The 27,037-nt window shown below is 42.2% G+C and overlaps 2 protein-coding genes across 2 annotated transcripts in view; one reads left to right on the top strand and one right to left on the bottom strand.

The window, feature by feature from the left end:
• The window catches only part of hs2st1a (heparan sulfate 2-O-sulfotransferase 1a), a 57,977-nt gene extending 31,981 nt beyond the window's left edge, over positions 1-25,996 (bottom strand). Inside the window, exon 1 of the mRNA XM_037682169.1 lies at positions 25,515-25,996. Coding sequence (XP_037538097.1) covers positions 25,515-25,638 — 124 coding nt within the window. The 5' untranslated portion in view covers positions 25,639-25,996. The remainder of the gene's footprint in view (positions 1-25,514) is intronic.
• Positions 25,997-26,389: 393 nt separating this feature from the next.
• Positions 26,390-27,037, top strand: part of selenof (selenoprotein F) — a 13,891-nt gene continuing 13,243 nt past the window's right edge. Inside the window, exon 1 of the mRNA XM_037682173.1 lies at positions 26,390-26,449. Within this exon, the coding sequence (XP_037538101.1) occupies positions 26,402-26,449 (48 nt within the window). The 5' untranslated portion in view covers positions 26,390-26,401. The remainder of the gene's footprint in view (positions 26,450-27,037) is intronic.

Genomic DNA, 27,037 nt, shown 5'->3' with positions numbered 1-27,037 from the left:
GCTTGTCCCATTGCAGAGAGCTGGATCCTGGCAAGTAGAGGGAGCATTGTTATCCATGACCAGGCACAATGGTGGAGCCAGGGGGCAGCCAATGGTGGCCATGCCCCATAAATTAATCTTTGGTCATCTGATGGGCCACCTAAATAATTTGATGAAACTGTACTTTTAAGCAATATAAAAACTAGAAAGCATTGATTCTTCAAATCATAGGCATGGTTGGCACACACATGTTGTGAATGACTCTCAGCTACTACCACACCTAATAATACAACAGCTGCAAAAATGACTGAATTATAGCTTTGTGTTTTGTAAGGTCATTAGACTGTGGTCACCATCTTGACTTTGAGTGGCTATGAATGTTTATCAATTGAAGATTTACATCCAGTAAATTATTTTCTTAAAGGTTCACTAAAATACGGCAAACAGTTAAAAAAAAAAAAAAGTACTAACAGAGTTGACCAAAATAGCCAATGGCAAAATGAGAAAGATCTTTTAAACAATATGCTAGTGCTCAAAATGTGTGTTTGAGGATCAGTCTCAGCTACCACCACAAAAAATTTAAGCAAATAATTGTCAGATGAATTGGTTATATCAAAGTTTGTGTTCTTTAAGGTCACTTAGCTGTGTCGGCCATTTTGAATCCAAAAGTTGTATCTCTCTCCCTGTACATTTAATTTGTCCAGTTGTTCAAGAGATAATTTGGTAATGACAGACAGACAGACAAGCACAGGCAAAACATTGTTGTCTGACAATCAAGGTAAGAGGGAAATAATATATTGTGAGAAAAAGAATCAAACATCTTTGTAAGACAAAAAGAAGAAGCCACAGCAAGAAAGTCTGACTCTGCTAAACGCTTTAGGCAAAACCTCTGATTTACTTCTGTCAAATGTGCAGATGAATAGAGGAAAGAAGCTAAAGTGGCTGAAAGCACATCCAGTCGATTCACACCAAATTACAACTCTCTGTTTAGCTCAGAGCATGAATAATTTAATATGACAACAAACATTTGCAGATGTGATTGCAGACACGGACGAGACGTTCAGTGCTTCCCTTTCTGTAACAAATAATTAATAATGCATACAGATGAGTCCAGGGAAAGCTTCACACTCTGTTAGACAGAGCAGATGACAGACATTCATAGGTTTAATGTTGAGTGGGAGGGACAGACCACCACCAGAGAGTCTGTCCCACATAGTGACAGAACATCCTGAACAAGACCAGAGCAGTAATTCCTTTATTTCTGCAGGCTTATCTGTGTGGCCTTCAGATCCTTGTTCTCTCTACCTTTTTCTCAGTCTCCTTGTAGTTTGCTCTGTCCATGGACAGTCTTGTACTACGTTCACCTTCAAGTGTTCAGTGTAATAGAAGGGTTTCTTCTTTAAACAGTTTAAAATCTATGGATGTCCTGCAATAAAGTCAGGTTTGAGTTACTAACCTACATCTTGGTTAGGTAGTATGAGGGTCATGGTTCGGTACAACAGGAAAAACAAATGCCAAATGCATAATAATGCCAATAACCCTCCCAGAATAAAAACAGTAAAAAAGTAAAATAAAATATTTGCTAGTTGCATCAACATAGATAAATAACGAACAAAGCAAATACTAACGTCCATTGTCAGAAATGTACCGTAAGCCAAATTTTGTAGCCAATGCCTGAGCTGGGCTGTATTCTCATTAGCAGCATTACCTCCTACACTCTCTAACGGCCCTTTTCCATTAGTAACGGTACAGCACAGTTTGACTCGACTCGGCACGGTTCCAAGGCTTTTCCACTAGCAACGGTTCGTGGAACCAGCTCTTTTTTCAGTACCTATTTCTCTGGGGTTCCAACCGTGCCGAACTGGCCCTAAAACGTGACGTCAGAACACTGTCGGTCACTGATTGATCAGGGGGTGGAGTCGCTGGTTGTTTGATAAACTTTCACAACAACAAGATCCGCCATTTGCAATAACTCAAACTCAAGGAGCGATTGAACCTATTTTAAAGATTTAAAAAACAATAATGACAACACCGTGGTCTAACGCTGAAGTGCAGGCGTTTTTTGTGCTTGGTGGCCGATGACAAAATTCAGAGCGAGCTAGATGGAGCTCCGCCGGTTCCCCTGGTCGGGGCGCCATCTCCCCAGCTCTGCTGGTCAGCGTGGAAGATCCTCCATTCTGCCGATCCGCAGGAGCGCGAGAGGCCGGGGCTCCTGCGGATTCCGAGCTCCGCTTGTCACCACGGAGGATCTTACGAGCTGCCGACTCGCAGGAACGCATGCTTCCGTGGGCTCCGAGCTGAACCCGCCCACTAGAATGGTTACTGAAAGTTTAATGGAAACAACTCATACAGTGGCGAGCCGAACTGTGCTATACCGGTACAACTGGTACTAATGGAAAAGAGGCATAACAGGCTGTTGCACCATCAGTCCCAGTGTAATGTGACACTTTTCTTTAAAGGGGTTGCCCAGTCATCTTTGAAGGTATGTTCTGTTAAACATATATCAATAATTAGTACTTTAATGTTTTCACAGTATTAAAATGTTAAAATGCACCACATGATTTATTTACTTTAATAAAATTAAAAAAACAGAAAAAAGTTACTTTTGCCACCAAAATAACTCCTAATGCCCAATTTGTTTAGTTGTTTAATCAAATTAACAACTCTTTTTAAGGAAGACCTGGTCAGGGTACAAACTATTGTGTTATTATGCATACAAACATTATTTGAAGGAGAAAATGGGGACAAACTAAACTGTTGTACAAAAGGATGGAGGTTTAATATTAGAAAACGCAGTGTTCGTTCACTGCATATATATGCACAGTGATTGCTGGACATGGGCACCAGTGATCCCCGTGACTCAAAATGGAAGGAGCGGGTAAAAGATAATGGATGGATGGATATTTAAGATCAAGTCTTAAAACTGAATGCAGTGAAGTACTGAATTTTGTTTTAATTTTATTTAATACACTTAGTGTCAGCTAAAACACTAAAATCAACCAACTGTTTTATTTATAATGTATTTATTTAAAGTTTAACTTATAATTCTAATGTAATTGTGGGGCAGCACAGTGGCCCAGTTGGTAGAGCTGTTGCCTCTCAATGTGAAGGTTGCCAGTTCAAATCCCGACCCGGGACCCTTCTAGGTGGAGCTTGCATGTTCTCTGTGCATGTGTGGGTTTTCTCCGGGTACTCCAGTTTCCTCCCACAGAACAAAAACATGCATGTTAGACTGATTGGTAACTCTAAATTGTCTCTAGGTGTGAGTGAGAGAGTGAATGGTTGTATGTTTCGTTTGTCTCTATGTGATGGACTGGAGACCTGTCCAGGGTGTCCCGCGTCTCTCGCACAGTGATAGATGGATATGGGCACCATTGACCCCCGCAACCCAAAAAGAAAGAAGCAGGTAAAGATGATGGATGGATGTAAAAATTAAACAAAAACAGCTACATTATAAAGTGATGTAAAATACTAAAAACAGGAACATGTCTGTTGGGTTTTCTCAGGAACTTAACAGATGTTTAAAGACACTTAGGAAGGTCAAGGTCGAGAGCTTCAGGTCTTTTTGCAAGATATTCCAGGAAACATCAGCGGAGTAGGAGAAGGCCCTTTTGTCAAGTTCAGTTCTCACTGAGGGAACACTGCAGGTAATAATGTCCTGAGAGCGCATGCTGTAGCTGCACTCACGCAGAGACATGTAGGAGGAGATGTATGAAGGCAACAGACCAAGAAGTGATTTAAAGATGAAACTGTACCAGTGAGAGAGTCTGCGTGAAGTTAATGATGTCCAGTTAACCAGTGAATACAGGGTGCAGTGGTGGGTGTGGTAGTTACAGCCAGTTATGAATCTTAGTGCACCATTTAAATTTTTTTTTTTAATTTACCCTTTATTTATCCAGGTAGTCTCATTGAGCCACGAGAACTCATTTTCAAGAGAGACCTGTTTAGGGAGCAGATGGGGGTTAAGGGCCTTGCTCATGGGCCCAGGGTGGGGCGAATGAGGGTGGGGGCAGGTGTGGGTGCTTCACCTACCCCACCCACATTTTTGATGTTGTCGGTACTGTGGCTTGAACCGGCGATGTTCCGATCACAGGCCCACCTTCTCTAACCTCTGTGCCACCACTCCCCCACCATGATAGACAGAGTCCAACATCTGCAAGGTACTAGGGGCGTTCATGCAAATAATGTCATTGTAATCAATGGAGGGAAGGAAAGTCGCAGTTACAAGGCGTTTCCTAGCATTCAGAGTTAGACAAGACCTGTTTCTGAAAAAGTAACCCAATTTAACTTTCAGTTTCTTTACAAAGGTTTTGACATGAGGCTTAAAAGAGAGATGTGAATCGACCAAGATACTCAAGTATTTATAAGGATTGACAAACTCAATAGGAACAACATTCGTAGATAAGATAGAAGGAAAGACTACTGGTACCTTGACGTAATGTTACCCTAACGCTGGTATGTTAGCTTAAAAAGATAGACAGGTGTTGCTTCTCCAGACGAGCCTCGGCTGACTGAGTTATCCACAGGATGAAGCCAATCATGAACTCTTTTAGCTTTTTTTTTTTTCCCAGCTCATCAGTCCTATCAGATTTAAACTGTTTCTTCAAACTGAGGCTGTTTAAAGTGCCATGTACTGGAGGTAAGACATTTATTACTCATAACGTTTCCCCTGAACCCCACTTTAAAAATGTAAAACATTGCTTTAACATGTAAAGAAGCTGAGTTAGGAACATGTAACAGGTAAACAAGATAAAGGCTGATTGTCATCAGCTTTGCACGAGGAATAAAGTTGAATCGGAGGTTAAAATAAGTGCGACACTGAGAATATCTGGCTTCCTCCTTCCTGCTGATGAAACTGGTTGTAAAAAGGCTGCTGGCTCTCTGTTCATTTTTTGTTTTTCCCCAGCGAAGGCTTTTAAATATTTCCGAGTCCCTAAAGAAAATGAAATGATCACTTTCACTTCACTCGCCTCCTCCTCTGACAGCAGCGGACATCATTGTCCTCTCTGGCCCTCGACCGTCAGGGACAGTGAAACAGAACCGGGTTTGGATATCACACCAGAGACTGGGAGAGCAAATAAAAACACTGTTTACAACAGCTGGTTGAGAAGGAGCTGAATGAGAGCAATGTCGTGATTTGGTATTGTGACAGGAGTTTATTGGCCGCTTGCTGTTTGTGCTGTCAGAAGATGAGCTGTGAGGGACGTCAGGGAGACAAAGACCCCAATATCTCTTTGGGGGAGATGCAGAGAAGAAACTGACATCTACAGTCACATGTTTACAATCACAGGCATCATCGGTCAAAAACTTACAGGCTTTAAAAAGCAACAAGTAAGCCACAGGGAAGCAAATTTAGCTCTAAAAATATTATTTTGTTGTCTATAGAATATATTTTTACATTCAGATTTTATTATTATTCAATTTGATTACCATATTGTCCGCTTCATAAGTTGCACTTTTTTGCACAATTTACATACTCGGCTGAAACGACATATTTATGGATTTTTTTCCCAATATTTATAAATCAATTTTTGGCTGAGATATGACCGTTTTCATTCATTCTGACTGAATTTTTTAAGCAGTACCATTTTCAGCCACTTGATGGCAGCAGAGTAGTAGTAGCAGTATGGCATGCCATTTTATCGTGTAATAGGTAAACGTGGTTATAATGACAAATTCAAAAAAGTTCAAAGACAAAAACAACTGGACTTTATTTATTATACTTTATTGTTTTTTTTTCTTGAACTTTTTTGAATTTACCATGTCCTGGATGACTGAGAATCTTCACCAGCTTTTAATGATACAATCAGCCTGCCATAAATAGTCTCCCCACCTTGGTTCTGTTCCTGCTTGGACCGACCGTCAATCCTGCTGAACCGCCCCGGCGAAATACAGCTGATTTGCCCTCCCTCTCCCCCGTCGACTCCTCTGAGGCAGCCATAGCCAAAGTGGCTCAAAACATCAAAGTTTCAAACATCTCAACAAAAACAGAAACCGTCCAGATGACTGACTTAACTTTGTTGTACCTTTTGTACAGTTTATATTTATATGTATATATTTTTTAAATAATTTCTTTGTTTTATTCACTGCTTTTACTTGTGCTCTGGGAAGCAAACCCAACTTTCGCTGTACTCGGGTGCAATGACAATAAAGGTCTATTCTACTCTCCTTCAAGTCCTTCTCCACTGAATGTAGGTCATCACGGTAACTGGATCTAATTGGATTGTATTTAAGTGAATTATTGGAAAGAAGACAGAAGGGACCTGAATTGGATTAAAGATGGATTGAATTAGACTATGTTTAATTGGACTTGGGTTTAGCTTGTTTATTTTCTCTGTAAGGATGACTTTTGTTGTGAATGAACAATGAACTGAACAGACTGGAACATGACCAGTTCAGAACATAAATGCTTTCGACACTGTGGTGGAAGGGCGTGGCTTTGGGTCAACTTCAGAGTTATCGTTACAAGACCCACTCCATCGAGATGTAGTTCACTGACAGTTTTTTATAGACATTGTTGTTTCATGAATAATAGTAAACCATCCCTGGAATTGTATTGTATTTTTAAAAAGATAATCTAATTTTGTTTTCAAAGGTGGTTCTTTTTTAAATTTATCCAAATCCATACATACCCCTGGACATATCCTTCTATATAACAAATTAGATGTTTAACTAAGTTTAAAAAAAAAAAAAAATCCAAATGAAGTGTTTATCTACTATGTGGACTTAAAGCATCACTGTTTGGCTTCCACCGTTTTAGATAAAGGACAACAAATGAAAATAATTTTGTGCCGGTGCATTTACATTCTTTTAAAATACTGATAATGTTCATTCAACCTTTATTTAAACAGATAAATCACATTGAGCCTCAAACACTCATTTACAATTATTTACATTTATGTGCACTGTCAATTTAAATAAATAGAGCTGCTGCCTCTCAGTGACAAGGTCACCGGTTCAAATCCCGGCCAACGGCCTTTCTAGGTGGAGTTTGCATGTTCTCTCCGTGCATGAGTGGGTTTTCACCGGATACTCCGGTTTCCTCCCACAGACCAAAAACATGCATGTTAGACTGATTGGTAACTCTAAATTGTCTCTAAGTGTGAGTGAGAGAGTGAATGGTTGTTTGTCTCTATGTGTCCCTGTGATGGACTGGAGACCTGTCCAGGGTGTCCCCCGCCTCTCGCACAGTGACTGTTGGACATGGGCACCAGTGACCCCCGTTACCCAAAATAGAAGAAGCGGGTAAAGATAATGGATGGATGAAATTAAATGAAATGAAGGCAAAGATTATATTTTATATTACATATATTGTATGATTTTATATTATTAATACTTCAAAATTAAATTACCGGTAAATGCTACCTGGTTGAGAATAAAAAAAAACAAAAAAACATTTAGTCTTGGTAAATACAGTTTTTCTCATAACTTGTTACTTTAATTTCCAGTGAAAATATGTTTGGTAATTCATGAATGGAGTGAGGGTAAGAGTTTGTGAGAAGGTGTGGGGTGGTGTCAGGGTTAGCTGGGCTGGGTGGTAGTGGAGAAGTTCTTCTGGAACAGGCTCCAATTACACTGAGGGTGTGAAACCATCCATAACACCCTGATTAGCCTGTCTGTCATCCTGCTGCAGCAGCAAACGCAGAGCCGGCTCCGGTTGCTGCTGCGCGCCACTTTGCTGGAACACATTTTTTGTCAGACAAAGTGCACGTCGGTGGCCATAAAACCTCTGCCCCAATCAAAGGCTGCTTCTAACAATACAGAAAAAGCCCAGTCTGACCATTAGCACAGTGCCTTCCAACCTCCCACAACTAATCCATCCCTGACACCTACGCCCCTCTCCTCAGCGAGCTCTCCTCCATTAGCTGCTTAAAATGGCATGCTTCAGAGACTGAGCAGGTTCAGGCGACAGACGCTACAGCTGCTTATGGTAACAGATGTCTGAGTGCAGAGCCAACACAAAACAAATTACTCCTGCATCCTTTATGTCTCTGACTAAAGTACTGAAGTGCTTCAAGCTAACGGATGATAAAATAGTGATTTGTACATTCTGTAAGTTACTTTAGGCTCAACATCAGCAGAACAATGAAAAAACAAAACTACCGTAAGTTTTTTAAACAGCTAACAGGACTGTATGAAGGTGTACATGTCTGCCAGCAACATTTTTGACTGAATAAATGTTTAAGAAACTCAAGACTAGAATTTGGGCCTGGGTTTGATTGTTTAATGATGTGCTACACCGGTGTTGTGTTGAGATTTGTCCCCTTATTGAAATCGGATGTCTCACCAGTTTCACTCATCTTGAAATCTATAACGGGGGTGTCAGATCCCAACAAGGCACATCTCAACCATCAACATTTATTAAAATATTAAACGTCATACAGGAGCCCGGAAGTTGAAGCCAGAGCCTTTACAGCATCCATGAAGGATGGTCCCAGTACAAGTTTTATTTCCTGCCATGCCATATAAACAAAAAGGACTTTGCCCTTGGTAAAAATAAACAAATTTAAAATAATTAGCAATGTATTGGTACTTGCTTTTCTCAGCAACAGTTGCAAAAGAACGATTTCTCACCAGTTTGCTGCAGTTCTTGCCAACAGTAACACATGATGAATTTTCAAGTTATATGTATATTTAGGTCTACAACAATATATTTAATCATGTATAAGCATGCTGCAGTGTGTTTTTACATATTTTCTTTGCTGAACCCTGAAGAATGTCCATCCATCTATCCATTGTATTTACCCGCTTTTTCCTTTTTGGGTCACGGGGGTCACTGGTGCCCATATCCAGCAGTCAGTGTGCGAGAGTTTGGGGACACCCTGGACAGGTCTCCAGTCCATCACAGGGACACAGAGACAAACAACCATTCACTTTCTCACTCACACCTAGGGACAATTTAACAATTAGCTTAACATGCATGTTTTTTAGGTTGTGGGAGGAAACCCATGCATGCACAGAGAGAACATGCAAACTCCACCCAGAAAGGCCCCCGTCTGGGATTTGATCCCGTAACACCCCCACCCCCCCAAAAGAACGTGCCTGTATAGTTGAAGTTATCACAACACGATTATCTTTAATAATGACTGAAACATGTGATTTGTGTATACATTTCCAGTAATAAACACAATGCTAATGACATTAGATGTTCTATGGCATTTTCACTGTTAGCAATCATGTTAATAATTGGCCAACAGCCTAGGAGTTTTTTTTGGACAGGTTGTGTTCACACTTTATTGTGCATAAATAAACACTGATAATGTATGTTGTATGAAAAATAAGTCATAATAACTTGAATTTGTCAATCTGAATTTCGGTCTGGGTATTTCAGTTTCAGTGTCTATTATTATTTAATCCTATTCACAAACCTGATAATCCCAGATTATCAATATGCATCAATATACTGCACCACCTGGTGGTGGATGGGTTAAATGCAGAGACTAATTTCGCCATTGTATGGAAACATACAGTGCTGACATTGTGATGACATTATTATTATTATTATTATATTTGCATCACAACCCTCTGAATCCCAATCACATCTATACATATCCTGTGCCACATCGCTACATCTGGCTCACCATTTTGTATGGCATCATGTTGAGTAATCGATTCAGAAGTGCTAAACTTCGTACTAGAACCTAGAAACAAAAACAATGCAAAGTGGTTCAAAATATCAAAGTTCATGCTCACTAATCCAGGTAGAAAAACCCCCACAAAGTTCAGTCAGGTCCTCTGGAAGGTTTCTTTTTGTTGAAATGTTTCATCTTTCATCCAAAAGACTTAGTCTGAGAAGCTGCAACAAACTCATTGTTATTGGATTATTGAGCATGAACTTTGATGTTTTGAACCAATTTGTCCATAACTGCTGATGAACTGATGAAGTCTTCTGGATGAAAGACGAAACGTTTCAACAAAAAGAAACCGTCCAGAGGACCTGACTAAACTTTGATGGCTTGTGTCACAACATTTTCACTCTCTGCACCTCTCTCACTACTGCTAGCATATTTTATTTATTTATCTGTTGAGGGGGGAGGAATAAAAATTAGTTATAGGACAATTTTGCTTTTCAAGTGACCTCGGAGTTGTTTTCCAAGCATATCTACGACTGCAAAAACTAGCAAGTGTCACAAAAATGTCTGAAGCACTCAGCTGAGACAAGTATGTCAACGCCGCTTCGCAGGCTCATGATGTCCCAGAGCCATCCACAGCAGAAATGATTCACTGACTCCGCTGATTTAAGCTTTAAATTATTTTAATACAGAAGCACTTTCCTTGTTTATAAGGTATTTCAAAACATTTATTATTTAAATGCATAAATAATATTGGCTGCCATAGCTTGGTGGTCAGTAATCCTGAGGTTGCGTGTTCGAGTCCAGGTTGCATCAGGAAGAACATCTGCCGTAAAACAATGGCTAAAATTTTCAAGCAAACCCTGAAGAAATGAGAAAATGTATAAAATGTGTATTTATTTTGACATGTTCAAGTCTGCACTCTGAACTTTTAATAACATTTTATTAGATACCTGAATTTGCAAGTCTTTTCATTTTATCATTTGCTATTCTGCGACTGTTAAAGTTGACTGTTAAAAATAATATAAATGATAAAAATTGTTCATTTTGATTAAAAGATTAATGTTCATGCCTGACAATTGTACAGTCACAAACATGGATGACACGTTTGATCACCACTGGAGCTCAGAGTCTTATGGTACGAGCAACAGGCCAGCTCCAACGTCGAAGCTTGCTCAGTTCATGTCAGTGCTGTGTGCACGAGGACAGACCAGCAATGCCTGACCAGTGGCCTTTCAAGAGCAAATTCCTGACCAGATCTGCAGGTCCCTGAGCAGTGGAGAGCGTGGGTGGGCTGTAAGTGCCTCGCATGACAATCAAAGTCAAACTCAGGCTCGACAGCGACAGGGCTGCAGCAGGAGATGAATGCTCTGAAGTCTTGCGTCACCTCAGCAAACACAAAGAGGGCATGCATCCCCTTTCTTTCTGCATTCAGCAGCATCTCCCTGCTCTCTCAGAGCTCATCACAGAACCACTTGTGTCTGGAAGCAAATAGCACCATGCAACAGATGGAAATTGAATTCCTTTAATCGTGTCGACTAACTGCCAGCAGACAGACAGCCCTGATGCAGAGGAGAGGAGGAAACATTTCTAAGAATCCATCCTGCTGGGAGACACGCAGCTCTCACAAGACCTGCAGGGCACAGAAACAGGTCTATTTTTCTCCTGTTATAAGAAGCACGACCATTTTACAAGGTTTCTATTTGCACAGCTCTTAGTGCAGCATAACTCCACGCTATCTGACCTGGCACCTATAGCCACATGCCTGAAGGGTTGTTTCAACTTTTAAATATCTACAGGAGCACAAAAGGGATGCCTGAGAAGAAAACCCATTGTTACTGACAGTGTCCCTGAGGAAATAAGTCTTTAGTTGACAGTAGCAGGCAGCAAAGACACATTTTAAACAATAATGACGCACTCAGCTGTTATGAACAAACTTTCAGCCAGAAAAGTTGAAGAAAAATGAGTTTTATTATCCAGCATTGGTTTTCAACAGACTTTGACCCTGAATGCATCATCACATTCTTTAATGAGTTCATCAGATGCTAAAATGTTGTTTTCCATGCATCCTGCAGTCTGGACACTGTCACCATTTTTAATGTGGTTTAAAAGGAATTGATTATTGCCCACGAACAAAACGTAAAGGCAGATAATGTTTTGGGCCATGTCCGTTGTGTACGTGTGTCTGAATGTTACTAAAGTGTTTCATGAACCACTGAATGAATTTTGTATTTTCAAAAATTAATCTGGGGGGGCTGAATAATAATCTATGGTGGTCAAGGCCACCACTGGCCACCCCCTAGCTACGCTATTGCACCTGGTCATGGATAAAATTGCTCCCTCCACTGGCCAGGACACAGAGTAACTCCTACCCACTTAAATATCTTGCGCCAAAAACAATGTTTACTTGCATTCCCTGTTCGATTCTAGTCCAGAAAAACACTTGTGTCAAAAACAACAAACATTCACTATTCAAATGCCTCAATGACGTGGGGCCATTGGCAAACTGCTTGTTATCAGGAAAAAAACGTACGTGTTTAAAAAACTGACCGTGGCTTCTTTAGATGACCTCATCAGTGTTGAATGAAAGTCATCCACACATCTTGATAGAGGTCAGTGAAACATGTCTGCTGAATGACAGCCTGAAAATACAAACTGAAGTAGAGGAGAACCCTTCAAGCGAACCGTCTGAAGTCGTTTGATGTATGAAAGAGGAAATGGCAACCTGGCAGGATAAGTGAAGCATTGAATCTAAATCTCTGGCTCTAGACAGAGGAAACTTTATTTTATTTCCACTGTCAATTCATTCTCACACAGTGAGCCAGTCCTGCTGTTGGCCAAGCTGCTGAGCAGCTGGAGACCAGTACCGTCTGAATAACAAATGAGGAGCGAGACATGGCAGGTTTGTAAGGACACTCCATGGTGAAAGTTTGGGACAATGAGTAGGAAGAAAATACCTGATCATCTGTAATGTAGAAGGTGTCTAATGTGAGGAATTAGTCAACCGGCATGTCAGAAGAAGATCATTTCAAATGCCAAGAAATTTTAAAAAGTGTAAAAACCAAGGCGACAAACAGTCCTGTTAAAGATGTAAAAGCTCTCTTTAACTGTAAGGTTTAACATATGTAGATGTATTCATTTTGCCCTCAACAGGTTTATAAACGGTTTCAAATGAACACAATACAGTGAGTAAAGCATCATTATACACTGCCTGGCCAAAACAAAAGTCGCCACCTGGATTTAACTAAGCAAACAGGTACGAGCCTCCTGTTGGATAATTACTGCATGGATGATTATCTTTCAGCTGGCAACAAGTTATTTAAAGCCTAACTGGTGCAATGAGCTGCTTCTCTTTTCTTAAACAAGCATGTAGAAAGACGCATCACGTGGTCGTGGAAAAGATGTCAGTCTGTTTGAGAAGAGTCAAATCATTGGCACCAAGCAGAGAAAACATCTCATGAGATTGTAGAAACTACTGAAATTGGGTTAAGAACTGTCCAACGCATTATTAAAAACTGGAAGGATAGTGGGGACCCATCGTCTTAGAGGAAGAAATGTGGCCGGAAAAAAATCCCGAGTGATCAAATGGAAGAAAAACAACAGTAGCACTCAGGGCTGTGTTTAATAGTGAATGTAAGAACATTTCCACACGCACAATGTGAAGAGAACTCAAGGAACTGGGACTGAATAGCTGTGTAGCCTTAAGAAAATCATTAATCAGTGAGGCTAACTGGAAACAAAGGCTTCAATTTGCTAGGGAGCATAAAGATTGGACTCTGGAGCAATGGAAGAAGGTCATGTGGTCTGATGAGTCCAGATTGACCCTGTTCCAGAGTGATGGGCTCATCAGGATAAGAAGAGAGGCAGGTGAAGTGATGCACCCATCATGCCTAGTGCCTAGTCATCAATAAAAGATCTTGGTGAAAAAATTATTGCAACACTGGATGGAAATAGATCTTGTGACATTGCAGAAGCTTACTGAAACAATATCACAGTAAATGCTGCTGTAATCAAATCTAAAGGCGGTCCAACATAATATTAGTTTGACATTTTTTGGTGGTGACTATTTTTTGGGCCCGGCAGTGGATATTTAAATTATTATTGTCAAATGTAGAGGTATTATTTGAGAAATACTTATCTCATATATAATTAAATGCATTAATTAACTGATCAACTGTGTGACAAGTGTGAACTCAATACAATAAGAAGATTAAACAGTAATAGTATGGTCAGTGTGCAAAAAAAAAAATATATTTCCTTATTTGTGGGCAACATTCAAGATAGATGTTCATTTTCTATTAACCATGAAAGAAAGTGTAAAAAATAAATTTGTCGTGGCGACTGAACTTTAATTCATGTTTATTTCACTTGGTTGTCCACCGGACAATCTCAAGGCAAGATCTGGTTGTTCAAGATTAAAATAGGTCGTCTCGGACAAACAAAAAAACGCTTATGTCAACCCCTGCTAGCTATTAGCTATAGCCTGGAAGACAACTTTGCACTTTTCTCCATACTCCATGCTCTAAGACTGATGTCATAACCAATATATCTTAGCCAATGTCTCTCTTGTAAATGAGTCCCCGAGGCTCAATGGGATTAACCTGTATAAATAAAAGGTTGAATGAATGAATACGAACTATTATTAACTAGAGCCCGACCAATATATCGGTAGGGCCGATATAGGCGTTTAGGGACATATCTGTATCATTGATAATCGTCCCATTATGCACCAATATAAACAAAGGGAACAAGCCATGTCCTTACTGGCAAAAGGCATAATTGCACAATGTATCCAGCAGAGGGTGCATGCAGACTACTTTCAATTCATGGCCACGCACTTTAACTTTCACTTTCAGCACAGTCGAAGCGGCAAGCAATACTGTGTGTAGCGTATTTTGCTGAACAGTGCATTGTAAGTTTATTTTAACTGATCTGTACAATAAAATAAATCCACAATAATACATTCTCTTCAATCCTCCAACCCGCTTGTCATTAGCTACGTTCCTCTCAAGTTAACAAGATAACGTTTAGATAACCTAGCATAGGCTATTGTCTTGTAAAACTTTATCCAGAACAATAAATCTAACGTAGAAGTAACATATATCAGTGTTAATAACATTAACTTTGTTGTCCTCGATGAAATGCATCGTTTATCTGAAATCTTTAACCCCTGAAAAGAATTTTAAAAAGCTGCTGCGGTCAATAATAATTAGGCCTCGCTATACGTGACTGACCGTTTAAACAATGAACAGAGAAGGGTGTTTCTTTAATTTATATTTATTTTTGCAACACACTTCATAACTTTATGGTGAATAGTGGAAGATAGAAAATGTGAACGCACTTTAGGAAGACTGAACACTTCAAGTGTTAAAACAGGTTTAAAAGTAGCTGTTTCCTTAAGATTCTTGGGGATGGACCATGCTCAAAAACGTTCAGTCATTATATCGGTTATTGGCATTCGCCTTCCCCTCCCAATATCAGTATTGGTGATAGCCAAAACTTCCATATCGGTCGGGCTCTATTATTAACTATAGGACAGAAAAACATTTCAAAGCATCATATTATGCCTCTATGCCAGTGCTATTCAACTAAACTGCTCAGGGGGCCACAGTTTCTAAAAGCCAGCAGCTCAGGGGCCGGACATCCAGCAGTTAAAGTCATTGCGTAAATAAACCAAGTATTACAACGAACTGTTACTTTTTAAATTTGTTTTATTGCATTGAATCATAAATGCAACCAACTAACCCAACCCCCCAATTTTTTTTATGTTTTTTAATGAAGTCATTGGTGGGCTGGACTGAAGTCACCCACAGGCCGGAAATGGCCCGCGGGCCGCCAGTTGAACAGCCCTGCTCTACGCTTTGCCAGTTCCCACAATGTCATTGAAGCAACCACATTTTTTATTGTAGTAGAGGGGTCATCTTCTTGTGTGAAGGGGTCTAAAAGTTGTTCTACAAGCTACAGAATCATTGGGGTTAACCTGGATTTAACACACAGCTTCTACAATTTAGTGTTTTATATAAATAATCACTCAGTGTGATGCGTCGTAAAAACCTTAGAATTGACTGAGGGCGTACTTCCTTTATACCATGACAGAATGTGAGGGCCCCCGTCACAGCTGTTTGCCTATACAACACATAATTCACAGCTCCAGGATCCAGACGTCTGCTCGCTCTGGTCATCCGTCAGCGCACTTTGTGCCAGCTCAGCAGATTCTTGTCGGTGGGCAGTGAGGGGGAAGGCCTCTCAGGTTGCTTTTCAGCATGAAGAAGTGTGTGTTTACGCGGAGATGTCTTTATTTTTTACAGCGAGTTTCAAGTGTACGTTTTTACAGCAAAGGAAAACCCCGTCACCGACCAATAGATTCATTTACACCTGCAGGACTCCTGAGTGGAGCCTGCAGGGACAGTTCGTCATCTCACGGGTTTTTAATTGTTTTTATTTTTCCTATCAATAATTTACAAGAGTCAAAACGTAACAAGCAGCTAAAAGAAAATAAAAACATGTTTTTCATTCGGCTCCTGTCAGTTTCATGTGTTGATATGAGTTTTGTCATTGCAGTTTGGCTGTGCGCTGTTCAGTGTCGATGTACTTTAGAGCAGCTGGAATGGTCTTTGGGCTCAAAAACTGAAAAACAACAACAACAAAAAAATCTATCTTCAAAACAAAGACAGCTTTTTTTGGCGAGCTGATCGATTTTGTTCTTTTTTCTATATTTGCAGCGTTTTGGTCCAGGAAACATAACTGATGAATCTTTGTATGTGCTGTATTTAGATTTTTTTTTTTTTATCCTTTTTGGCACAAAACACACAAAATCAATTTGGTTTATTTTTAAAGGGATACGTCGACCTTTTTGAAGTGGAGATCACTGAAAAGCTCTTAATAACTATTATCTTACCTGGTGTAGATAACTAAATCTGACAGGACTAGTGAGCTAACGACTAGTCTGATATCAGCCGAGACCAATGCTGCAGTAGTTCAACTTACAAGTTCAGTTTACAGAATTATTACAGGATTACTGAGCATGGACTTTGTTGTTCTGTTTACAGACTTTCACAGTTTGTTTGTTTCTTACATGTGAAAATAGAGGCAGCAGTCGTAAACCGTCAGGCGCAGCCTGGAGTCAACTCTGGTGATTTACAAGTTTATAAAAAATAAACTATTTGCTTCAGAACGATGAAGGTTTGAGATGTTTAAGGTTTGAAAGCGGCTCTGCTCAGACAAGCCGTTATAAGCTCATCAGTGCAGCCCGATAGCTGCCATCTTAAAACAACTCGTTTTCAAATTGTTCATACTGGTTTATTGTTGTCAAGTTCGCATTGCATAAACGTTTTATAGAAATGGGCAGTGATTTTTAAATATTCCAAGTCAAGTTTAAATAAAAAGTTTCAAAGAATTAATGTGACCATTATGACCAATAACATGTACGACCCATCACTTCCTGCAAAAAAAAAAAAAAAAAACAACAACATGGAGAATCTCAGCGTCTGTTTTTGCCATTGTAGTTTATTTTGAAAGGATTATAAAGTGAAAGCTACGGTTAGGGGTGAGCTCAGTTTTACTGCCAGAATACATGCGACCCCAGAACCATGTTGATCCCATGAAAAGAAAAGAACACAAAGAACCCCAGTGAGCAGAATTAGCAGCAGCACATGTCTCTGTACCTGAAGCCTCTGTTTCATTAGAAGGGATTTCAACCGAGTTGGGGGTTAAATATGTAAAGTGAAAACAAATAATTATTAATGAATTCATAAATGTTTTGCTTAAAATGCTCATATCTAGCACTTCAACTGGAATAAGATCAAATGCCTACGGGAAGTGACCGCAGGCTGCTCCAGAAGTCATATAGTATAGTTGCTCGTGCCGTCACATAAATCCTAAAAATAACTCGACTCCACCCCGTTTCACTTCCATCTGGTGTCAAATTGACAATTGAGCGAGACAGCAGGAAATTGACAGACACCTCTGTCGCTTTTTAATTTGTCACATCAGGAAAAGGTGCCGATGACACTAAAGTTAAATTTTATACACGAGGCACACACAGGATTAATGATTTTATCAACGTGTTAAAGCAACAGCATTCAGTCACGCAGACGTCTGGCTTTCAAACTGCTTCATGCAGCCGTCGTCACTAGGTGCAGAAAATATTTGATATTTTTACACAAGAACAAATGATCAGACTATACGTTAATAAAAACCCAGACATTATCAAAATACAGGTCGGAGGGCAAAAAGTGCCCCGTGGACCATCTCACTCTGCTCACAAACACATTCCGCTAAAAAACAAAACATAACAAAAGTGATCAAACAGATCACTTTAATATTAAATCTTTAGGTTAGTGAAAAAAGTCCAATATATGACCATTTTATTTAGTTCCAGCAATGTGAGTTCAGAGTTGAGTAACAACGCGAGCTTTTTAAAATGGATGGATGGATGGATCCATCCATCCATTATCTTTACCCGCTTATTCCATTTTGGGTCACGGGGGTCGCCGGTGCCCATGTCCAGCAATCACTGTGCGAGGGGTGGGGTACACCCTGGACGGGTCGCAAGTCCATCACAGGGCCACATAGAGACAAACGAGACAAACAATCATTCACTCTCTCACTCACACCTAGGGACAATTTAGAGTTACCTATCAGCCTAACATGCATGTTTTTGGACTGTGGGAGGAAACCGAAGTACCCGGAGAAAACCCACGCATGCACGGAGAGAACATGCAAACTCCACCCAGAAAGGCCCCTGGACCAGGGTTTGAACCAAGGACCTGCTCGCTGAGAGGCAGCAGCTCTACCAGTTGCGCCACCGTGCTGCCCGGATGGATGGATATTCAATGTAATTTTTGTGGTTTGAAATGAGTGTATCATCGATATATTTAGTGTTTAAACTGTTCTGCAGATAAACCAAGACATCTGAAGGGGTCAAACACGATTTCCAATGCATCCTGACTGAACAGGACTCTGATCAATCAATAAAAAAAATAACGTGAGCTGCATCCTAAAGGAAGCCCCATCACCACCTCTTGTCACAAAGCATCAGGTGAAGGACAAAAACATCTCTTCAAACTCGCTGAGACTGCAGATTAGTGCAGATGGACCTGCAGCTGCTTAACCTAATCACAGATATTAATAATAATCACATTTGTCTTAAGAGTAGTGCAGGAAGCAGCTACTCAGGTTACTACTGTGAGATTTTTTTAAGTTATTGCTCAATCTGTGTTGGAGTTCTAATTGTATCCATGGACAACGTATACAGGACACTTATGGTACTTGTTACAGTCTGTGTCTGGTCACGTGATGTGTACTGGTTTGTTTACTTGAAGACATGGAGAACAGAATTATTGCCAGAGTGAGATTTGCTGGACAACAAAGCGCACCAGCAAGAAGAAAAAGGCTGAGAAGAGGGTGTCGACCACCATTAGATGCTGATTCAGGCTTTACCGCAAGCTCATTGGAGAACTGAGACAAGAAGATGCTGCTGAAGGCCACAGACACCCTGCAGCAACGTCACACGAAAGAACAAAGCTCCACATCAACAAAAACAAGTCCATGATGCCGTAGCAGATGTTTAAAGTAAAGTTTATTGAAACTCTCATAAAAGAACACTTAAAGGCACATCTAGAACCGATTAACCAATGGAGAACCTAATTCAAGATGGCCAGGTTTGGTTTATTTGTCATATGCAGATCAACACAAGGTCAACAATGCAATGAAACGTTCAGGACGAGAAGAACCGTCTCACAACTCGCCAAAACAACAACAACAACAAATACCAAAGCATGCAATAAAAATACAAAACCAAGGCGCCAAAAGTGAAAAAGAAATACATCTACAGCAGCATGGTCCTTTTGGCAGTGTGGTTCTGTTAGCAGTGAGGTTCTGTTAGAAGTGATGTTCTGTTGGCAGTGAGGTTCTGTTACCAGTGAGGTTCTGTTGGCAATGTGGTTCTGTTACCAGTGAGGTTCTGTTGGCAGTGTGGTTCTGTTGGCAGTGATGTTCTGTTGGCAGTGTGGTTCTGTTAGCAGCGAGGTTCTTTAAGCAGCATGGACTCACCACCTGTGGGAGGGGCCAAAGAGGTCGGGTGCAATGTGGGATGGGTGGTGGCCAAGGGCAAGGACCTTGGCGGTCTGATCCTCGGCTAGAAGCTGGCTATTGGGATGTGGAATGTCATCTCTCTGGTGGGGAAGGAGCCTGAGCTGCTGTGTGAGTTTGAGAGGTTCCGGCTAGAAATAGTCGGACTCACCTCTACAAATGGCTCTGGCACCAGTTTACTTGAGAGGGGTTGGACACTCCCACTCTGGAGTTGTCCCTGGTGAGAGGTGCTGAGCAGGAGTGGGCATACTTGTTGCCCCCCATCTTGGTGCCTGTACGTTGGGGTTCACCCCGGTGAACGAGAGGGTAGCCTCCCTCCGCCTTCGTGTGGGGAACGGGTTCTGACTGTTGTTTGTGCTTATGCGCCAAACAGCAGTTCAGATTACCCATCCTTTTTGGAGTCCTTGGAGGGGGTACTGGAGAGTTCGCCTCCTGGGGACTCCCTTTTTCTGCTGGGGGACTTCAATGCTCACGTGGCCAATGACAGTGAGACCTGGAGGGATGTGGTTAGGAGGAACGGTCCACCTGATCTGAACCTGAGTGGTGTTCTGTTATTGGACTTCTGTGCTCATCATGGATTGTCCATAATGAACACCATGTTCAAGCATAAGGGTGTCCATATGTGCTCTTGGCACCAGGACACCCTAGGCCACAGTTCAATGATCGACTTTGTTGTCGTCTCATCAGATCTGTGGCCGCATGTCTTGGACACTCGGGTGAAGAGAGGGGTGGAGCTGTCCACTGACCACTACCTGGTGGCGAGTTGGCTCCGATGGTGGGGAAGGATGCCAATCAGACCTGGCAGACACAAACGTATTGTGAGGGTTTGCTGGGAATGTCTGGCAAAGTCTCCCGTGAGATGGAGTTTTAACTCCCACCTCCGGAAGAGCTCAGAACACGTTGCGGGGGAGGTGGGGGACATTGTGTCTGAGTGGGCCAAGATCCGCGCTTATATTGTCGAGGCGGCTTATCGGAGCTGTGGCTGCAAGGTTGTCGGTGCCTGTCACGGCAGTAACCCTCAAACCCAGTGGTGACACCGGCAGTGAGGGATGCGGTCAGGCTGAAGAAGGAGTCCCATCGGACCTTTTTGGCCTGTGGGACCCCGGAAGCAGCTGATGGGTACCGGCAGTCCAAGCTCGGGTGGTCGCTGAGGCAAAAACTCGGGCATGGGAGGAGTTTGGAGAGGCCATGGAGAAAGACTTCCATACAGCTTCGAGATGATCTCGTCCACCATCTGGGGGGTCGGGGGGGGGGGGGGAGCGGTATGGTGGTGGTGTGCTGCTGACATAACTCGAGATATCATGGGTCGGTGGGCAGAACATTTTAAAGACCTCCTCAATCCCACCGGCACGTCTTCTACTGAAGAAGTGGAGCCTGGGGACTTTGGGTCGGGCTCTCCAATCTCTGGTGCTGAGGTCATCGAGGTGGTTAAAAAGCTCCTCGGTGGCAGGGCCCCAGGGGTGGATGAGATTTGCCCCGAGTTCCTTAAGGCTCTGGATGTTGTGGGGTTGTGTTGGCTTACACAACTCTGCAATATTGTGTGGACATCGGGGGCAGTTCCCCTGGATTGGCAGACTGGGGTGGTGGTCCACTATTCAAAAAAGGGAACCGTAGAGTATGTTCCAACTACAGGGGAATCACGCTCTTAAGCCTCCCTGGTAAGGTCTATTCAGGAGTTCTGGAGAGGAGGGTCTGTCGGATAGTTAAACCTCAGATTCAGGAGGAGCAGTGCGGTTTTCGTCCTGGTCGTGGAACACTGGACCAGTTCTACACCCTCAGCAGGGTCCCGGAAGGTGCGTGGGAGTTTGCCCAACCAGTCTACATGTGCTTGGTGGACTTGAAGGCGTTTGACCGCGTCCCTCGGGGAGCCCTGTGGGGAGTACTCCGGGAGTATGGGGTACCAGGCCCTTTGATATGGGCTGTTAGGTCCCTGTACGACAGGTGTCAGAGCTTGGTCCGCATTGCCGGTAGAAAGTCAGGCTCGTTCCCAGTGAGAGTTGGACTCCGCCAAGGTTGCCCTTTGTCACTAATTTTATTCATAACTTTTATGGACAGAATTTCTAGGCGCAGCCAAGGTGTTGAGGGGATCCGTTTTGGTAGCCTTAGGATCGGTCCTCGTTTTTTTTTGCAGATGACCGGTGGCCGGGATGAAGAGTAGTTCCTCCAAATCCAAGGCCATGGTTTTGAGCTGGAAAAGGGTAGAGTGTGCTTTCCTTGTCGAGGAGGAGGTCCTGCCCCAAGTGGAGGTGTTTAAGTATCTTGGGATCTTGTTCACAAATGAAGGAAAAATGGAGCGCAAGATCGATAGGCGGATAGGTGCAGCATCGGCAGTGAAGCAGGTGCTGTACCGGTCTGTCGTGGTGAAGAGAGAGCTGAGTCAAAAGGCGAAGCTCTCAATTTACCGGTCGATCTACGTTCCTTCCCTCATCTATGGTTAGGATGCCTCCTGGACGCCTCCCTGGCAAGGTGTTCCGGGCACGTCCCACTGGGAGGAGACCCAGAGGAAGACCAAGGACATGCTAGAGGGACTATGTTTCTTGGCTGGCCTGGGAACACCTTGGAATTCCCCTGGAGGAGCTGGCCCAAGTGGATGGGGAGAGGGAAGTCTGGGCCTCCGTACTTAGCCTGCTACTCCCGCGACCCGACCCCAAATAAGCAGAAGAAAATGGATAGATGGTACTGTTATCAGGGTGGTTCTGTTGGCAGTGAGGTTCTGTTAACAGCGAAGTTCTGTTAACAGCGAGGTTCTGTTAACAGTGAGTTTCTGTTAGCAGTGAAGTTCTTTAAGCAGCATGGTACTGGTGGTAGTGTGGTTCTGTTAGCAGTGTGATGTTAGCCATGTGGTTCTTTTAGCATCATGGCACTGTTAGCAGTGTGTGTTTTTAAGCAGCATGGTACTGTTAGTGTGGTTATGTTAGCAGTGAGGTTCTGTTAGCAGTGTGGTTCTGTTAGCAGTGTGGTACTGTTAGCAGTGTGGTTCTGTTAGCAGTGTGGTCTTGTTAACAGGTCCCATTAGCAGCTTGATGATAATAGCGACCACAGCAACTGTCCTCACAGACTGCCCTCCAGAACCGGGTCCGGCAGACACTGAACATCCAAGGTTTCCCCGTGGAACCGCCAAGCCACCACTAATCAACCTTAGCCAACACAAACATGGCTACAACTTACACTTTTACAGAGATCAAGACCAGCTTTGGTGTGGTGGTAGCCAAGAGTGATCTCAACACATACACTGAGCACTAACAGATTGTGAGAGATCTTTGATCAAAACTCTGGCATTCAAGGTGGCGAGTGATATGCATTCCTTCAAAGATTGACATTTTATTTTCTTTACGCTTTGTAAAAAGAACTCCAAATTACACCAAAATACACATGAAAATGTAAACGTGTGACTTCTAGAGCATTTAGACTATTGAAGGACAAATTGACTTCATTTCATCAAATGAATAGTTTGTATTTGTAATTATTTATTTCTTAACGTGTGTTTTTTTTTTTTTAATCTTTCCTCCTAGTGAGGACCTGCTTGCCTCCATTCTGGACCTGCCATTGTGTTTCTGTTCTTCTTTCCTGTCCTCTCAAACCCAGCCAGTCAAAGCAGATGGCCACTTGTCCTGAGTCTGGTTCTACTGGAGGTTTCTTCCTTATGAGGGAGTTTTTTCTTTCCACCGTCGCCTCTGTGCTTGCTCAGGATGGGAGACTGTGACAAAATGAAGATTCAACGCAATCTGCTGGCTTCCCTACACGACCTTAGATAAATAAAGTCAGGTCAGATATAGCACATTTAAAACAGAAACTATTACCAAAGTGCTTAACAAATAGTGGTCCTCACTGAATTTTTATGTACTCAATTTAAATGTATGCATAATGTGACTTGGCGCTATGTAAATAAACTGAATTGAAAAAAAAAAAGAATATAAATTTAATTGAATTAAGTTGGACAGTATTGTGTTTTATGTCAGGTACGACTTGTTTAAACCAGTATCTTGTTAAACCAGTATGTTTGTCACCCAGTCTGACCTAGATAGATAAAGATTAAAAAATAAAAATAAAAATCACCAAGCTGCAGTTCAAGCAGACACGTTCTTTTCTGTTAGACTGATGATAGTGTCAGAAACAGACGTCTCCCTCAGTTGTTGGAGCAGAAAGTGTCTCACCTGAATGGACCGCTCCCCTGCTGTCAGTAACCACAGCTGCTGCAACATGTCCACGTGTCCACCGCTCCTTCTTCAGGCTTATACAATAGTATCATAAATGTGACGTGAACCCCTGAGGTACTCTGGCTGCACCCACAGACTATCTTCTTAAAAATTTTTTTTAAAAAGGATTCCCCACCGTGGAGCCACGACAGAGATAATCCTGCAATGTCCCAGATCTTCTGTGGGACTGAGCTGCAGTGGGAGCCTGTGATGCACACTTTGGTCAGAGTGGACTTGGTGGGGAAAAGGTGCAAGAGAAGATTTACTGAAGGGCATTGTTCCTAAAAATGCAGGTTATTACTAAGTTTTATTCTATTTATATAGCACCATAATCTCAGAGCACTGATTAAAAACTTTCACATCCATTGTGAAATAATCATCTATCTAAGGAAGCCAGCAGATTGTGTCACTTTGTTACAATTTCACATCCTGAGCAGCATGGAGGCGACAGTGGAAAGAAACATCTCCCTTTCATCAGCAAGAAGGAGCCAGGCTCAGGACGAGCGGACATCTGCGTCTCCTGGATGGAGTTGAAGGACTCTGAGGACGAGGGTATTTTCCACAATAAACATCATGCAGTCTAACTCAAAACACCAAACTCTTTTTAAACTTCCCGTTGCTCGTACAGACATTTAAATCACCGCATCAACTACACGCCTGCAGCAGTGAGCAATAATGTTCTTCCCAGGGTCTGCGTTTGTTCGTCTGTTAGCAAAGTATCTCATGAACCACTGAAAGAATTTCAATGAAACTCTCAGAATGTAATCACTGGGTGAACATCTACAACTGCATAACATCTGGAGTTAATCTAATGTGCAATGACCGCCACAGTTAAGCAATCATAGAAAACGTAAAAAATAGCTATAAATCTGGTAACTGTACAAATATTGTGATAAAAATTGGTGTGGAAGTAGCAGAGAGTCAGTCACAACAAGTAATCTGCACGCTAACCGATTGCACAACTTCTACTAAAAATGCTGCCATTAACTACTGGTGTAAACTGCCGTGTCTGTTAGCAAAATATCTCATGAACCACTAAAGAGATTTTAATGAAACTCTAAGAAAGTAATCTTTGAATGTACAAATGCAAGTGATTAATTTTGGGAGTCAAACCCATTTAAATTTACCGCCACAGCCAACTAAATGTTGGAGTGACAAAAATGGCTACGCCTCGGTCAGATTTAAAGATAGCAAGCTAAAATTTTCTGAGGTAGTAGCTGAGAGTCATCACCAACAAATATTCTTGAGGGCTTACACATCTCCACACAGAACTCCATAATCCCTCAACTTAAAGTTAGTGGGCGATGTGCAGTGCTTCAAAATTTGCTTGAAATTAATCCTGAAGTGTTGTTGGCAAAGCTTAGTGATCATTTGCGTTTTGTTTTGCATTGTAGTGAATATTTGTAGTGTTTGAGCTGCAGGATTTCCAGTTGGACAGAGAGGAGCTCTGATGGAGGAGATGCAGCTCCTCCATCAGAGCTTCAAGCTGAAGACCTCTGCAGACCTCCTCTGCTCTGCACGCTTCATCTCACCACAAATACTCGGGTCAGGTGAGGATGATCGGGTCAGGCAAAGTTTAGAAGTAAATATTTCATGACTGCGTGTCGTTTTCTGCAGCATCGTGAAGCGTGCGCGGTGGGAGAGGCGCCACCCAGCAGCAGGTCTCCACACTTACCCAGCTTTCCCCGGGACTCCTCCAGCTTCTGGATCTGGTTCTCCAGCAAGAACATGGCCACTGCGAACGCCAGCAGCGCCAGAAGCTGCAACTTGGGCGGCATCATGACTCTGAGCAGCCCCATCAAACCATCCACAGAGTGGGGGGGCTCTGGTCACTCCATGACTGGAAACAACCAGCAGCGATCGACGGAGCTCACAAAGCGGCTGAATGGAGGTGCATGACGGCCCTCGCTCAGACTGTGGATGTGTACGGACGCTCAGGTCCTGCACTCCTCTCAAACAGAACGTGCTCCACTTCTCTGTTTGTTACGGACAAAAACGCGTCGCGAAGCCCGAGATATTTCTCCAGAGTACTGGTTTTGTCCCTCAGGGATGTGGGACCGCTGGTACCAGTCACTCCGCCGTAGCTAAGTCCTGTCCCATCCGGTGTGTTCACGGCCGAACCGCGGACAGACTGTCAGTGCCACCCAGTCCATTGGACAGACCAGGAGTCCACCACGCAGCTCCGCTTTCTATTCGTTCGTTTTCATTGCTGTTCAATCCGGATTGGACCGTTTTTACTGATTAACACGGACCGGCCGGTAGATGTCGCTGTTAATTTTCTAAACTCGGTACGAAAGGGCGAGGAAGAATTGTTTTAGGTGACCTTAACTTATGCCTGAAAATAAAAATAAACAGATAATTGAATAAAATCATTTTAATTACTTCTAACAATTACACATGAAAAAAATGTAATTAGATGCTGATATTGTTGCGTTATTAAACGTTAAAATATAAAAATAAAATATTTTATACGCCTTTAAGTGCTCAGGCGAATTTGAGCTTTCCCCGAGTGAAATAATAGAAGTCCCTTCTTGTAGTTTCGCTAACAAAGCAGGTTGTAAAATGTCGGGAGAAGTGTATCTCCTGTGGCTTTTCTCACTACTACAAACGGTAAGTTTTATGTAACTCGGGGGGGAAATACCAGCAAAAAGACGTGTTCGGGATTAAGCCGAGTGGTTTGTGATGTCAGGGTTTTAAGTGTTACGTTCAGTTTTGTAATCCGCATCCTGTTGTTCCGGGAGCTGCTACAAATGACGTGGCTCACTCTTAAAGCTACCAAGATCCATGATGGGAAAATAAGCTGTTCAGGTTGCGCGTCAAAAATAGTCTATTGCTTAAAAACATACTAAAATGGCGAAATATACAATTTTGACGTGCAGAGGCAACCGAAAGAAATAGACTTCCGGTGTCTGCAATTCACTTAACCCGTAAAAATCCTGGCTGTCACTTTCTGTTCCTGTCTAAACTGCTGTAAAAAGACGCGGATTTTTTGTTGGTACCATTTCAATAAAGAAAGAATAGACAAAAGTGAAGGTGCTTCTAGAAAAGATTGAATCAAATTAGGCCACAGGGACATGGTAAACTCAGATGTGCCCAGTGATCATCATCACAGGTGTGTTCAAACATATAATCAGTTATTCTGACTATTTAAAGGGTGAAACAGTCACTGTGCTGTTTGGTATCTCAGTGTTTACCACA

This window comes from Nematolebias whitei, chromosome 9, assembly GCF_014905685.2.
Source record: "Nematolebias whitei isolate Nwh7 chromosome 9, NemWhi1, whole genome shotgun sequence".
Lineage (NCBI taxonomy): Eukaryota > Metazoa > Chordata > Actinopteri > Cyprinodontiformes > Rivulidae > Nematolebias > Nematolebias whitei.
This window is presented reverse-complemented; position numbering and strand designations above follow the sequence as displayed.